The 16,121-nt window shown below is 41.7% G+C and overlaps 1 protein-coding gene across 1 annotated transcript in view; it reads left to right on the top strand.

The window, feature by feature from the left end:
- The first annotated feature begins 507 nt into the window (after positions 1–507).
- COL1A2 (collagen type I alpha 2 chain) overlaps positions 508–16,121 on the top strand; it is a 35,553-nt gene continuing 19,939 nt past the window's right edge. The window contains exons 1-20 of the mRNA XM_027572996.2: positions 508–934; positions 3,420–3,430; positions 4,038–4,052; positions 4,698–4,733; positions 5,889–5,981; positions 7,261–7,317; positions 10,358–10,402; positions 10,513–10,566; positions 10,660–10,713; positions 11,030–11,083; positions 11,500–11,553; positions 12,065–12,118; positions 13,683–13,727; positions 14,020–14,073; positions 14,174–14,218; positions 14,576–14,629; positions 15,110–15,208; positions 15,333–15,377; positions 15,485–15,583; positions 16,010–16,063. Of these exons, the coding sequence (XP_027428797.1) occupies positions 865–934; positions 3,420–3,430; positions 4,038–4,052; positions 4,698–4,733; positions 5,889–5,981; positions 7,261–7,317; positions 10,358–10,402; positions 10,513–10,566; positions 10,660–10,713; positions 11,030–11,083; positions 11,500–11,553; positions 12,065–12,118; positions 13,683–13,727; positions 14,020–14,073; positions 14,174–14,218; positions 14,576–14,629; positions 15,110–15,208; positions 15,333–15,377; positions 15,485–15,583; positions 16,010–16,063 (1,092 nt within the window). The 5' untranslated portion in view covers positions 508–864. The remainder of the gene's footprint in view (positions 935–3,419; positions 3,431–4,037; positions 4,053–4,697; positions 4,734–5,888; positions 5,982–7,260; positions 7,318–10,357; positions 10,403–10,512; positions 10,567–10,659; positions 10,714–11,029; positions 11,084–11,499; positions 11,554–12,064; positions 12,119–13,682; positions 13,728–14,019; positions 14,074–14,173; positions 14,219–14,575; positions 14,630–15,109; positions 15,209–15,332; positions 15,378–15,484; positions 15,584–16,009; positions 16,064–16,121) is intronic.

Raw genomic sequence — 16,121 nt, forward strand, 5'->3', positions numbered from 1 at the left:
GCGTCCTCGGACTCCAACCCAACCCTGCACAGACAGAAGCCCCCTCTCACCCTCTCCCGGAGCCAGGAGAGAGCGTTACTGCTGAGAAAGTGGGGGCACACACGCCCCAAAGCTGGAACAAGCTGGGGCGCGGGCGGGGGAGAGGACGGAGAGAGGGGGCGGGGGGAGGGCGGCCTCCGGCTGCGCCACGCTGTCTAATCCCCACTCCCTCCTCCCTTGCTTCCTCTGCGCCCGGCGCGCGCCCTCCACCCTGCGGGTGGCCCGCAGGGCACAAGGTGAGCCAGGGCTGGACAGCTCCTGCTTTGATCCCCGGGTTCCCGTCCCTTCTGCAGCTGCCCGGCTGCCCAGAGATCTGCGAAGTGTGCCCACGTCGGTGTCTGCAGAGCGCTCCGACGTGTCCAAAAGTGTTTCCAAACTTGGAAAGGGCGGGGAAGGGCGGGGGGATGGGGAGGGCGGAGGTATGCAGACAGCGAGTCAGAGTTTCCCCTTGAAAGCCTCAAAAGTGTCCACGTCCTCAAAAAGAATGGAACCAATTTAAGAAGCCAGCCCCGTGGCCACGTCCCTCCCCCCTTCGCTCCCTCCTCTGCGCCCCCGCAGTCTCCTCCCAGCTGTGGCTGCCCGGGCCCCCAGCCCCAGCCTTGCGATTGGTGGAGGCGCTTTTGGAGGCACCCTCGGGCCAGGGAAACTTTGGCCGTATAAATAGAGCAGATCCGGGCTTTATTATTTTAGCACCAAGGCGGCAGGAGGTTTCAGCTAAGTTGGAGGTACTGGCCACGACTGCATGCCTGCGCCCGCCAGGTGATACCTCCGCCGGTGACCCAGGGGCTCTGCGACACAAGGAGTCTGCATGTCTAAGTGGTAGACATGCTCAGCTTTGTGGATACGCGGACTTTGTTGCTGCTTGCAGTAACGTCGTGCCTAGCAACATGCCAATGTAAGTGCCTTCGGCTTGTTTGGGGCAGACGGGGGAGAAAGGTTAGATGGGTGGGCACCCTGGTCTGAAAAAAGAAAACCTAAAGTCAATTCTAGGGCCAGCTTGGAAGGAAGGCTTCCTGGCATGTGGAGAAACGCAGGCATGGATGAGAAACGTGGAAATTATTTTAGAAATGAAAACAGAAAAGGCTCAACCCTCGCCAAAAGTTAGGGAACTTTTCTCTCAACTCGAAGTGAGTCTGAATTTGATCTGGATCAGTGAGGCTCAAAGAAAGCAGAAAGTCTTTTTCCTAAGGGTGAGATATTGACAACTATCAGGCCCCATGGCTGCACTGACGCCCACCCCGTAAAACTTGAGGCCTGCTTTAAAAAGCCCTTGAATTTAGTAATACAGAACTCACCCCCTAAGGGCTTTGCTCTTCTGGGCGGTTTAAGGCTTGCCTGGATGGTGACGATAACTATGAGGCGCCCTCTGGAGGGAGGACAGTGAAAGCACAGGGCACCAGGCCTTAACGCTAATGGAATCCCCAGGCGAGACCCTACAGGTTTACACGGAGAGGGGACCTGCATTTCTGATTGAAGCCATCCCCCGTAGCTAGTCGGTGTAGCCTGGGAAAGAAAATGATGTTACTTGGAATGGATACAGTCTGAAGAGTAGAATTAGCTTTTCCATTTATTATCTGGTCATGGAAATGGTAACACTATTTAATTAAAACCTGTTCTGCCTTTCGTTGAGCCTGCAAGTTACCTCTTTATCATGTTCTCAGTGACAATCAGACATTCTGAACACAGCAAGTTGGAAAATATCAACATGGATCCGAAACTCAAGAGACCCGGGGTTTTCCAATGACTTGGCCTCTAATTTACCATGTGACCTCGGGCAAGTCCAGCTAAGCCTTTGCTAAAACGCAGAATGCAGATTAGATGGACTCCGAGGCCACTTTCAGCCATAGGTTTCATGACCAGACTTCTGTGTCAAGATAGAATGGAGAAAATCTGTCCGTTTTTGAAAATGGCTGCCTAATCACCAAAGATTTTGACTTTGTAGGGTCTGAGGGGTGTCTGGCCCACACCCAACACTCTATGAAAAGTCTGCTCCACCCACATGCCACGGTGTCTACCATTGCATCATTGCCGATGCATTTGTGTGTGCGTTTTCTCCCTTTGTCCACTTTTAGTATACACACAATGGATACTAAGGAGTAATTGTATAGAACAAATTCACATTACCGATTTCGTTTTTATGAGATCTGAGGATGGAGGAAAGAGTTGGCTCCTAAAGGAAAGATGGAAACAGACCTAGGGAAGTCTGAAGGGACAAAAGGCAGCTCACCTTCTGACCAACAGCCAACTGCAGTCTGGAATAAAAGTTACCAAACACACATTTCTTCAAAATGCCTCATGAGTAATTAAAAGGCAAATTTCCAAAATCATAAGGAGTTCCGTTAATCAAGCCTGGGCATAATTATTCTTCCTACTGATGGACACAATGAAGTAAACATATCATTTTCCTAATTTAAAAGTAATTCTCATAAATTGCCCTTAAATATCAGTGCTGGATGTGGTCCACCCTCCTGAATTGTGACTATTGCAACAGATGTTCTCACTCCAAATGACACACTTCTTGGCCACCTAATTAAAGCAATTTTTAGGGGTGATTCATCTTGTTGCCAGCTTGGCCACCGTTATATCCTGTGTTAACCTATAATTTTTATACCGTAGGAGAGGAATTCAGTCTTTAAGGACTTAGAGCAATTATGGCAAAGGGGGGGGGGGATATTACTTGAGTGTGTTTTTCCCATTACTTCTCAAGATCTTTAATCCACAGTTTTTCCGTTTATACCGAGCAGTTCCTTCTCAGGGACAAAAGTGATACATATTGATAAAATACCTTACCTAATTTAAGTGAACCAGTTTAAAGCAAAATTTCAGATGTCCAAATGGCTCCATTTTCATAGTGACTGATTTGCAATTTAGACCTTTTGAAAAAGGACATTAAGGTAGCTCAATGAAGCACTAGGTAATTTTTATAAAAAACAATTTAGGTAACATAATTCCCTAAATTTTCCCTTTTTTAGATTTTTTAATATCAAAAACTATCTAAACCATAAATTATTTCTTCATCAGTGTACTGGTCTCCCATTCAGCGATCCACCTATGCAGTTTACCAACTTAATTACTACACACTGGAAATATCCTTCAGACGCATTAATATTTCACAGCATTTATAAAATAGTAAATAATTAACAATTTAATTCAAAATGTATTTACATATTAATATTGCAAACAAATCACCCTGCTGATCCCTGCCATACTTTTGACCTGCATAATTTCCAAGTCATTAGAATATTCTTTGTAAAAAATATACTTGATCTTTTAATTAGGTAAGTCCATTTTATAGGCTAATATATCTATTTGTTAATCACTGCTATTGATCAATGAAATGACACTAATGATTATTTCCCTCTTTTCCCTTTCCTCTACAGCTTTACAAGAGGTGAGTAAAATTATTTTTAGAGTTTTTTTTTTTTTTTTTTTTTTAATACTGAGATGGCTTTGACCACACTAATGCCTTCTCTGGGGAAGGAACAGGAGGCTACACTGGTGTGGAACAACCTGGATTTCCAAGAAAATCATCAAGAGTTATGGTAGTCAGACTTTGCTGGCTGCCTAGAAAGTACCCACCCCAATTTCCAAAATGGGCGGTGCTATTGAATGAGACCACCCTTACAAGAATGCTCATAAGAAACAGAATAGATAATCCAGTGGAAGTTTGGGTTTTAAGCATCTGCTGCTACAAAGCAGGAGACTTCACAGAGCTAGAGAATCTTGTTACTCCCTTGGACTCGTTTGCAAGAGTATTAGGAACAAATTCTTAGCTCATGAATTGAGTTTGAGGCATAATTACAGATAAGTATGCATTTTGGTTCTAAACATATGTTATTTAATTTATTTGTAAAATTTAAAATCATACTTTGAAATATTGGAATAATGGTATGCACAATGTATATTCTCTGTAGATATATTTGTATACTACACAGAAATGGGAGCCATTTTAAAAAACATACAGTTTTTCCTCATAATTATTTCTTATTCTTTTCTAGGCAACTGCAAGAAAGGTAAGAGTCCAGTACTTTTCCATCATATCTGAAATGGTCAGAAGTAACTTCTGATTTAACTAAATTTATAGTAAACTACAGAAGGAAGATACTTGGTCAAGATTTTGCCCACATGGAAATGCATTAGCTAGACCATAAAATAAAGTAGCTTTGATGTTTAAGATAACCAAGCTTAATTATCTTCCAGAATTATCTCTAATTATACTTATATTATACAAACTGGTGATTTACATACTAAAGAAAAAAAGACTTGTTTTAATTCTGGAGATGGAATGAGTATTATGTTAATTAGAGGTGGTAAATGAAAGTTGATTTTAAAGGGCTTTATCTATATCAATATACTGTTAACAATGTAACAAAATGGCAATTTTATCCACAGAAGTCATATTTCTAAAAATAGTAGTTATACTATTGGCCTAATGACCGGAGACTGCAGCCTCTAGTCTCCTGGTTTAAGAACATTACATGTAATCAGAAGAAAAACAATATACTTTTTTTCTATTGTATTATGCCATTGTTACCCCTACTTTCTAATAGTAGTGTGTTTAGATGAATCTTATCGACTAATTATTGTCAAGAATGCTTGCTCATTCACTGGAAATTGCTTAGACATTTATGATTGTGCTGTTTGTATCTTCCTCGTAGGGCCCAGCCGGAGATAGAGGACCACGTGGAGAAAGGGTGTGTAATTTTTGAACTGTTGAAAAGCTTTGGACCATATTTGAATAACTACAGGTTAGACAGTTTACAAGAGTATTATGTATCCAGATATTTGCACCACCTTTTAAGCAGAGAATGCCCTACAGAAGAGGCGAATGAGCATTATTATATATAATCACTATTTTTTTAGAAGAAGATTATCTTTTTAGAAAGCAAAGCTGTTGTGAGCAGCCATATTCTTTGCATGGTGTGTCTGTCTTTGTTTTCAGTTGACCTGTCCAACTTATGCACAATGGAAATGTATCTACCTAACCACCACAGTCCTCTCTTTGCATAGGTTTTGTTTGCTTTTCAAGTAAGATCGCCTACATAGCCTGGGAATAGTAGTGAAATGGCTCTCAACAACATGTTTCTGTCTAAATTCGTAAATGTGCAAACTGTTTACAGTTTATCCATGGTATTCTTACATCTCCCTGCTCTGCTTTTTTGGCATGTATAACTACATTATGTAACACTTTTGCCAATATATAAATACCTATGTATCTAATATCTATTGGGAAGTGCAGTCTAAAATGTATTCCACTCAAACCGTCTGTTAGAGGTAGCATTATGTCAGCAAATTACGGTAACAACAGAAATAGTGTTAATGGTAGGAAATCTGCAGGATTTTCTACCTTGTGATAAAGTGACTTTCATTAATTATCATATCAGTTAATCTACCATTCATACATAATATACCAAAACAGTTGAATAAGTTCATCAGTCTGAAACTGACAGCCACTATACAGAGTACATCACTTGTGCACTGTTTTCCATATGAAGTTTAAGGGTTATAAATGGTAGCTATAATTTCCGTCTTTATTTGAATCCTGGAGCTCCATTATGAATTAATATTCAAAGGCCGAGAAATCCCTCTTCCAGAGGAACTGGTCTGTCTTTTTCTTCTTTGTATTGTATCAGTCACTAAAGCTCCTTCTATGGTCATAAGTGAAGTTCGATTAGTGACAAGTATGGCGTATTAAATTTCCTTAGCACTTGCACATTGGAAAGGTCTGGACAATGAATCTTACCCCGTGCACAATATATACTAGTATGTATTATAGGTCTCCTTTTATATGTTTAGGTTTCTGTGGGGGGTCTGTCTAACCGTGACCGAATTCACTTTTTACAAAACAGGGTCCACCAGGCCCACCAGGCAGAGATGGTGACGACGGTATGCCAGGCCCTCCAGGTCCACCTGGCCCTCCTGGCCCCCCCGGTCTTGGCGGGGTAAGGTGTCTTTAAGTACTGCTCACTTTTAGCTCACTTCAGTGTCTTTTACCTCTACTGAAATAAGGCTCAATTGTGGAACTTATTTTTAGCAGTTAAGGGAAAGTCTGCTATTTGGATATTAGTACAGTTTATTTCATTTCTTTGGTTTCTTCATTCAAGATTTTGCTCTGCCCGGTCTCTTTGTGGGCCCTTGTCAATTTCAGGACTGGTCTTTGTGTTCACTGCGGGTAGCTGCAGCCCTCACGACTGTTATTTAATTTGGGGATTTAATATCTTTCATCAGTAGGGCACAAATAAGAGGTGTTGCATTATTGAAGAGTTTGATTAGATTGAATTATAAGTGAAATCCCTGATCTTCAGCAGTTTCACCAACATCCTAATCTTTTCATTCTCCTGGGCTTGAGGTCTGCTGAACCAACATTCAAAGTAGTTTTAGGTTTAATTTGCTTGAGACTAATTTGAGAAAAGTACATTTCCCTTTTTCATTAATATCTTCTTTTAGCTTTATGTCTTTAACAATGGTATGAGTGCCAACTGGCCTCGCTGCAGGAAGGAAAACATATTTGCTTAATTGGTTAGCACTATGAATCAGAAGCCTGATTCTAATACCCAACTGTATGCCAGTAAAATAAGACCTTTCTCCCCTAAAAGATCTTATTATGATTGCTTATCTACTGAGTGCATTCAAAAGCACCTTCTTTAATAGATCTACTACTATAAGAGAGATCTTTAACAGTAAAGTTATTACTGTGAACTATTTTTTAAAAAGTTTAATCTTCCAAGGGGCATTTTAATTTAATTTTCCTCTAAACTTGAAGACTCTTTATATCCTTCTTGAAACTCCAGCCAGAAAAAGGTCTCTGAGTCACTTTTGTGTAGCTGTGGAGGAGCAGGGCAACAGGTAGAAATGCAAAGGTGACCTCTTGGTCTCTGCTCAATATATCAGGGGTCTCCAGCGACTTAAAGTTAGAAAGCTCCCCTTTCTCAGGGTAGAGATAGAGGGTGGAGAGAAGGGAGAGGTGAACGGCAGGGCGGGAAAGGGCTTGAAAAAATAAGGTAGGGAAGCTTCCCACTTCAAACCAGATGGGGACTCAATTTTAAACTTGTGTTTTCTCCTTTTTAGGGAACTTAGCTCAATATGGAATTATAAACTAATAAACATATAAAAATATTGCTCCCTTTTAAACAACAACATAAAAATCTCTACAAGCAGGATGAGAAAGTGAACTACAGAGCTGGTAATTTTAATAGATATAATGTGTTTTTTCCTGTCTAGAATTTTGCGGCTCAGTATGATCCTGGAAAAGGAGTTGGCCTTGGCCCTGGACCAATGGTATGTTTCTCTCTTTTTAATCTTAGCCAAAAAATTACTGAATAGAGAATTTGTTTTTATGTTAAAAATCTCACATCGTCATTTCCTTAACTACCCAGGTTAACACTCAATACTTAGATCAGATAAAAGCAGCAACTCCTTTTGTATTCAAATCTATAACAATCTAAGCCTAGATCTTGGGGGTTGAATCTTCTCTGCAAACATGTTTCCAATGTGTAAATAATATCTGGACATAGTAACTATAACTTAGATAAATCAATATAATTCAAAGGAGGGACACTGAATAATTTTTTTTATGTTCTTTAACGTTGCCAGAATTTTAAGCAACCCTTAGAGACACAGAGGTATTAAGTTCTATAAACTTGCTGGAAAGGAGCAGCAAGTTCTAGTCCGGCCCATTTTTTAAAGATTTTATTTATTTATTTATTTATTTATTTATTTATTTATTCATTCATTCATTCATTCATTCATTCATTTATTTGAGTGGGAGGGGAGGGAAGAGCAGAGGGAGAGGGACAAGCAGATTCTGGGCTGAGTGCGGAGCCCAGTGCAGGGCTCAGTCCCAGGACCTTGAGATCAAGACCTGAGCCGAAACCAAGAGTCGGAGGCTTAACCGACTGAGCCACCCCGGTGCCCCAGCCCATTTATTCTACACTAGAGAGTTTAAGCTGTTCCAGGGCCACGGAGGTGGTTAATGGCAAAACTAGGACTAGCCTCCAGGCAGGATGTCTGATAATCAGCGACATCATGTCTCACATATCTAGTACTTGAATAAAACGTCACTGTATTAACAACTATTTATCAGGTGCCTTCAATGAGCCCCAAACTGTACTCTGCACTAGGGATGTAGCCGTGAATATGACAGAATTTCACCCTCCCTCAAGGAGTTAAAAGTACTGGAAATGTTTCTTCTAATACCTTTTGATTAATACCTTTTTAGTCTATTAATTATAAATCCATATGGAAGAGAATATGAGTATAATTTAGCATTCATATCACTCAGCACAAATAGTTAGCAACATATCCTATAATTTGAGTCACATCTAGAAAAGTTCCCTCTATGATTATGATGATGATGGTCTGTCTTTAAACAAGCGAGCCTTCCGACAAGGATCGATGAGATGTGTTGGAAAAAAAAAATAATATGAGCATGCGCAATATATACTAGTATGTATTAAATAAAGGGAAAAATTGCTGGAACTAAAAATATTAAGTTGATTAAACACTACAGTTTAATGTTAACATGGTCTCTAAAGTATAAATTTTACCTGGACAATGCATTCAGTGCTCTTGTCTTCAAAAGAAGATGTTCAGCTGGACCTAATGGTCCGCAATAAGCTAATACACTATAAGGGCAAGATAATATTTTCTGTAAATTAAAACTCTCACTTGAGAAGTAATGTGCCTTTAATTGATGATTTCCAATTTCCTGATTTTTCCTGGTAATTTAAAACATCCATATCTGAAATGAAGAAGTAGAGATTTTCTTTGGCTTTGTTTATATTGGATATTTGAAATCAGCCATTTCAGCTAATGCTGAACATTAGTCAGCTTTAAAGCGGTACCTATGTCTCAAGAAGAAGCTAAAGGGGGGGGGAAGCAAAACACTAATAAAATAGCCTACATAAGCCCAGAAAATTAATATGGATTTCAGATTCCCCTGACTTTGGAACATTCTCTGGGGGGCATAAAAGAGAGTGTTTTACTTTTAAATATCAGTGTAATATAATTTAAGCTTGCACCATCCACACACAGTCATAGATATATATAATCAACAGATATGTGGTTCACAAATAAGAAAGATAGGCAGCAATAAAGTATTAAAATAATTTTCCATGTTGGAAAATCAATAACTATAAAACCCCACAGGGTTCTTCTCTGAATTAATGAGTAATCATCGTCCGTCGCACAGCCTCAACAAAATAAACTACCGTTTATGTAAATGAAATTGTTGCAAATATGCAGAAAAATGAATGTAATTAAACATTCATGGTGTCAAAGAAAATTATTTTTAATGTATACCTAAAAAATTACTTTGATTGAAAAGTGACAGTTTTTTTTAATGTGGAAGCAATTTCTAAAACCAAACAAATAATTCTTACAATTAAGATGAGGTGCTTTTTAATAAAGTCCACATTGTTTCCCTCTAGGCATTAATACCGTGGGGGCAGACTTGCCTGCGGAGTCCCCATGGTTGGTGTGTCATGAACAAATTCCTCTAGACTTGCCTATGCAATCTTTTCAGCATGAAGGAGCTGGTCCCTACAGGAGAGCTTGATTGATTACTGCAAAGGGGAGTCGAGAATGTGGATTTAGCTCGCCATCTAGTAACAGTCTCACTCCACTGGTGTGCACAGGAGGAAGAACAAAAGGAAGAACCATCTGCTGTGGTTGTGGGCCACATTTTCAGTAATAATATTAGAACCCTCCAGGAAGATGTTTCAATACTGTTTTATTTTTCCTTCAGCCCTCACCACATCTGCTTTTGTCTGACATTTTCATCAGTCCCCAGGAGCCCTAAAATAGGAGCTACAAGGTTATATAACAAACCTCCCTCTAATCCTTGAGAGGAAACTTTGATCCTTTTCAATTTATGACCCTTGTGGCAATAAAAGTATCAATTTCTTAGGTAAATATGACATGGGGAGATGGCCTGTGATCGAGGGAATCCAAATGGAAAGGCTTCCTCCGCTGCCTAGAAGGTGGTTGTAGATCCGGAACTGTGCAAAGACGGATCCGCTTCATTGCATTAGAACAATCTCAATCTGCCCAGTTGTCTGCAACTTTAAGGAACTTGTGGCCACCCACCCAATTGGGCTCTGCTGATTTGGGTTAGGAGAAAAGGCAGAAGCAAGGACAGAGAAATAGTGGAGGAAATGTCGGTCCTTAAGAGCCTCCTTGGCAGAAACAAGAATGAAATAAAACCAGGGTAATTCTGTTTGTCTACCACAAAATGTCGGTGGCACTACTATGCCAGTCCTCTCTAACTCAAACCGACGCCACGATAACTTCTCAGTGCTAAGACTTGTCCTCTTTCCAGGGTTTGATGGGACCTCGAGGGCCACCTGGTGCGTCTGGAGCTCCTGTAAGTACCAGCAGCGTGTAATCTCTCTTACGGGAAAAAACAAACAAACAAACAAAACAAAAAACAGAATTAAAGAAAGGTGTGGAGTATGACGTATTGTTTCCTTTTAGGGCCCTCAAGGTTTCCAAGGACCTGCTGGTGAGCCCGGTGAACCTGGTCAAACTGTGAGTACATTTTCGCCTGTTGTGATAGATTTTTTTCTTCAAGATGTTGATTAATATAACCTTAACGAAATGATTGGTCTCCTGTTTTCTCAGGGTCCTGCGGGTGCTCGTGGTCCACCTGGGCCTCCTGGCAAGGCTGGGGAGGATGTGAGTATTTACTCATAAGCATTTCCAAAATGCCATTTAAACACTCCTGCCTCAACAAGAATTTCTGGATTCGAATGAAGTATTCGGCCGAAAGCTGAATATGCCTGACATAAGTCTTCCCCATATGGAAGATTGTTATTTTAATGAAATCTTAATTTGTGTGTATGTAAGGAAATTCGTTGTTAATTAAATATATATCTGGACCCACATTTTTATAGAATGCCTTTTTCCCCCATTTTAAAAAACCAAGATGTTCCGACTTTCACCTGATGGCTCCGCAAGAAAAGGCTGACCCTACGATGCTTTCATGTTTTAGGGTCACCCTGGCAAACCTGGACGACCTGGTGAGAGAGGAGTTGTTGGACCACAGGTAAGCTTTTTATGCCGGTGTATCCAGTCCAGATGCCAGTGGCGTCTTCCATGCAAGACGGTTGGTAAAGCTGGGATCAGTCTAAATGGCCACCTGGATGTTTGAACACTTGTACCACTCACTGAAGGCATCCGACGAACCAAGGAGCCTGGTTAAGAATGCATGCGGTTTGTGTTAATGCAAGGAATGTTTTAATGACAGCAAGCGTACCATAAGCTACATCGTGTTTTGTACACACACCCTAGTATTAGTTACTCAACTGAGAGCAAGTGAATTTGCTGCTCCAGGCTTAAAAATCTCCTAGTTCTTTGGTTCCAAGCTTGAACTTCAATGAGAAGAAATAATTTGGAGGGAAGAAATCATTGTTTTCTAATTTAGAACAAAAACATTATTTGTCTTCTGTGTTTCTTTTCAAGGGTGCTCGTGGTTTCCCTGGGACTCCTGGACTTCCTGGCTTCAAGGGCATCAGGGTGAGCACATTCTTTCCCCAGAGGAGAGTAAATGCTTTTGGGAAAAGCCCCGACTATATTTAAACCCCTGGGTGACACATACTGGCTTCCAAATTCCCAGAATTTGCCAGCGTGTAAAGAGAGTTAGAGAAGAGTCCAGATGGCTGAAAAGTAGAGTGGGGTGCACTTTTCGCAGTATGTTCCTAGCTTCCAAGAAATGAGGATCCCTACGGAGAAAATTGGGTAAAAGGCGTATGACTTTAAGAGGTCCTTAAACCCATCTGAAAATTGTAAAAGTTATTTAGGAGGGAAAGGCTGTGAGAGAGCATATAGTTCTATTTCCTTTCCTTTCAAGTGCAGGGAGGTTTAGTGACTTACCAGGGGCAATGGAGCAAGTTCGCCCGGGAGCGAGCTTCCTGGGCGCAGGACCCGGGGGCGTTGCACGGAAGCGGCCGTCACCTGGGGTGCGGGTCAGGATTTGACCAAGCACTATAATGGAACGACATTTTAATAATAAGGATTTGCGTTTCAGGGACACAATGGTCTGGATGGATTGAAGGGACAGCCCGGAGCTCCAGGTGTGAAGGTAAATACTACATCGGAAGCATTGTTTTTAAAACAATTGACTGCAATTCCCCATGCCCATCAGAAAGGATATTTTTAGTGAAGACTGCTCGTATTCCAAAGAGTATCTTATTTTCTCTTCGGTATTTCAGAGCCCTCAGTGGTGAGGATATGGGATTATGTGACAAAAGGCCAATTATTAATACTATTTATTTAATTCAATATCTATTAAACAGTTGAGATAAAAATAATGTCCATAGTTTCCGCCTTCACTTCCTATCTTCCTACAATTTCAGCTGATCTCTGCAGCCAAAATAAAAGTAAATAAACATATAATCAGATGTTAGAACGCTGTTATTTTAAACTGTAAATTCTCCTTTGCCATGCGCTAATTAGATAGGTACATTCATGTCACAATACACTTTTCAACCTCTTTCCTGTGATTTATCTGTGCACACTCAAAAAAATTTTAATTAGGTAATTAAAGTCTCAGAAGTGTGTTATCTCTTGGCTAGGTTCTTCTCTGACAGCGTTTTCAACTATAAAATGTTCTCTCTCCTATTAAGGAGATAATGTGATATTAAAGTGAATACCAACGTAATTACAAATTAATGAGTAACGAATACTAGCGGGACCAGAAATGAACATGAATATGGAGAATCTGTTCTAACTTTCCAGCTGCCACAGAAATGGATAAGGTCAAACTCATTCTCCCTAGAGCCTAATGTAATAGCTCAGACTACTAGTCCCAGCATCATAAAATGTTAGAGCCGAAAGGAGCGTTGGAGACCCCCCTCATTTTGCCGATGAGGGAAACTGAGGCTCAGAGAGAATGACTGACTTGCCCAGAGTCACACATCTAGTAGTTAGGAGGGCAGAGACTAGAGCTTCTGACTATCAAAGAATGGACTTTGTGCCTGTTCCCAAAGAATACACTTCACATAGAAGCCTAGAAATGGAGGGTTCCTAAAGGGTCTCTCAAATCTGTTTCTTCCAGGTATTAATCAGATTACTTAGAAGCAAACTTCCTTTACGTGTGCCATTTTATTAAATTACTGCTCCCCCTCCCCCCCGTCACCACCATGGTTTTTACTCAAGATAAGAATATAGGTTGGAAATAAATAAGACAGCTCTGAAAAACATTACAAAGCTTTAAATTTCCATGCATGTTTTACAAAAATGAGAAAACCGAGTGTTAAAAATAACTTCAAAGAGGGTAAATGTGGTTCTATTGAACGCAATTTATCCTCTGCTGTCTCTTTCTATGATATCATTCCTGATACATAAGCCTAGTCAAAATGACGCCCAAAATCTAAGGGGAAATACTAGAGCTGGGGTACATAACCCTCAAATGACCACATCTCCCTAGTACTGTGATATTTGCTATTATCTATATTAAAAACTCATATTTTAGAAATTTAAAAAATTTATGTGACTGGCATAATTGAGAAAGTCTGTGTAAGAAATGTTACAAAATATATAAATGGTTCAAATTAAAATAATAGGGTAAAAATGACCCAATCAGAAAAAAAAAAAATAATTGACACCTGTAACGAACAAAAACTCAATCCTTCTTTTCCACACAGGGTGAACCCGGTGCCCCTGGTGAAAATGGAACTCCAGGTCAAACAGTAAGTATCGATGACTTGACTGTAAATCTAAATGTGTACCCTCTGTGCAAGCTGGAACTTCTTTCATGTTTTTGCTAATTACCATTTCCCTCGGCATTGTACTCTTTGATATTTTTCTAATAACCTTCTGCATACTTAATTGAAATCCATTACCTTTTAGTTGGAATTAGAACAAGACCTATTTATTTCTCGTGGATTCTTGCGCATGTTGGAACTTGGACAAGGCAAATGATGTCTGTGACATTTTTAAAATTAGCATTCTGGATTTCACTGAAAATATTTCTGCTTCTAGGGAGCCCGTGGGCTTCCTGGTGAGAGAGGACGCGTCGGTGCCCCTGGTCCAGCTGTGAGTTGCTTCCGTTTTTGTCCCTTATCCTTTTAAGAAATTCTTCTAATAATGGCCACTTAACTTTCCTCTTGACTTTGTCTCCTTATTTTCGTCACAGGGTGCCCGTGGAAGTGATGGAAGTGTGGGTCCTGTGGGTCCTGCTGTAAGTTTTGGGACACCAAAGAATTTGGAAGGGGTTGAGAGTGTGGGGTGCGAACTGTCTTCTTTATTAGTTTATAGAAATAACACCATTTTAGACACCTTACCAAATGTTCTATGTGGTCTCTCGAAGGTTCTGTTTGTAAGTACTGCTATCCCTAGGGCTTTTCATTGCTACATAAACTCTACCTCACCTGGGATACCTTGAATGTATCCCCTTTGGTATTAATGGCAACAGACTAGCTGTCCGTTTTCTCGTTGCCAATATTATATAAGATCAAGCCACTTCAATCTTCTGGTCTTGTGGTGTTATTTATTTGCTGGGAGGAAGTCTCTTTACCACATTCTACTTTGATTTCAGGGTCCCATTGGGTCTGCTGGCCCTCCAGGCTTTCCAGGTGCTCCTGGCCCCAAGGTAAAAACACTGCCCACCACTGTCATTGCCTTGATCAACTTCTTATTGTGATGGGAAAGATAGGCCGTGGGTGTGCAGGTAGATGATGACACAACAGGGAATTTAACGAGTCCCCCTTTCAAAATGGATGTAGGATGACCCGTGTTCTCACTCCACGCTTGAAATAGTGTCTCTGCACTTGAGCCCAAGAACATAGATAGAGGAGCCAACAAGGAAATGTGTTCCATGGGACCCCTCTGGGATGTACGCCCAAACTAGCGAGGACCGACTAGCTGAGAACTGGAGTCTCTATCACGGAGAGACAGAAGTGGGTGAAGGTGGGAGCTGAGATGGAACTCAGATCCAGGTCGGTGGTACCAAACCAGAGGAGGGAAATGAGTGCAGTTCTGAAGAAAGATCACGGAACTTGCCGGCCTAAAAATGGAGATACGCTCTTTCGTTACTTGCAGACCAATGCCTCCGTGTCATTCCCTCCCTTAGGGTGAACTCGGACCTGTGGGCAACCCTGGTCCTGCCGGTCCCGCGGGCCCCCGCGGTGAAGTGGGTCTTCCGGGTGTCTCCGGCCCCGTTGGACCTCCTGTAAGTAGCCCCTGTCATTAACCCCACAGAGGGGGAGCAGGCAGAAAGAGCGAAGCTGGGCTCAAAGAAGAACGGAAACACTCCTTGTAGCTGATCGCCTTCTCCCTTCTTTCTCCTCCCACAGGGTAACCCTGGAGCCAACGGCCTGACTGGTGCTAAGGGTGCTGCTGTGAGTATCTGGCTTTCGGGGGCTGCTCCGCCTTCAGAGGCACTTGGATGAGCACCGCCTCGTCGGCCAGGCCCCTTGTGACCCGCCACGCCGCCTTCTCTTCACAGGGCCTGCCCGGTGTGGCTGGGGCTCCCGGCCTCCCTGGACCCCGCGGAATTCCTGGCCCTGTTGGCGCTGCTGGTGCTACTGGGGCCAGGGGACTCGTCGTAAGTGGTCGTGGCCGCGGCGCTCCTCCTCCTGAAAGGCCAGCTCGGCTGTCATTTTGTCACCGTCTAGACTTCCTCTTGTGGTCCTAGCAGTTTTATGCTTTCTTTCCTGAGCATTTGTAGTCTGTATTACTTGTGTGAGTGCGCGCGCGCACATGTCCATTCTCTCTGCCTGCGTGTCTCTCTCTCTCTCTCACACACACCTCCTGCTCTCCTAGAACACTCCGCAAAGGGCAGTGAGGTACACTTCTAGATCACTCAAGTCCCTTCAATGCAGCCAGCCCCCCGTCAGCTGTTTGAATATGACCCTTCTTACAGAACTTGAACTTCTCTTTATCTGGATCCATAAATATTCCAAGATGTTTGTCTGTGAGAGCGTTATGGCACACGTTTGTCCTTTGACCCCCGGTTTGTATCGAACCCTAGGGTGAGCCTGGTCCAGCTGGTTCCAAAGGAGAGGGCGGCAACAAGGGTGAGCCCGTAAGTAGTTCGGTGATCACAGTTTTATGGATTTATTCCTTATTTGATCCAAAAAGTC

The sequence above is a fragment of the Zalophus californianus genome, chromosome 12 (genome assembly GCF_009762305.2).
Source record: "Zalophus californianus isolate mZalCal1 chromosome 12, mZalCal1.pri.v2, whole genome shotgun sequence".
Taxonomy (NCBI): domain Eukaryota; kingdom Metazoa; phylum Chordata; class Mammalia; order Carnivora; family Otariidae; genus Zalophus; species Zalophus californianus.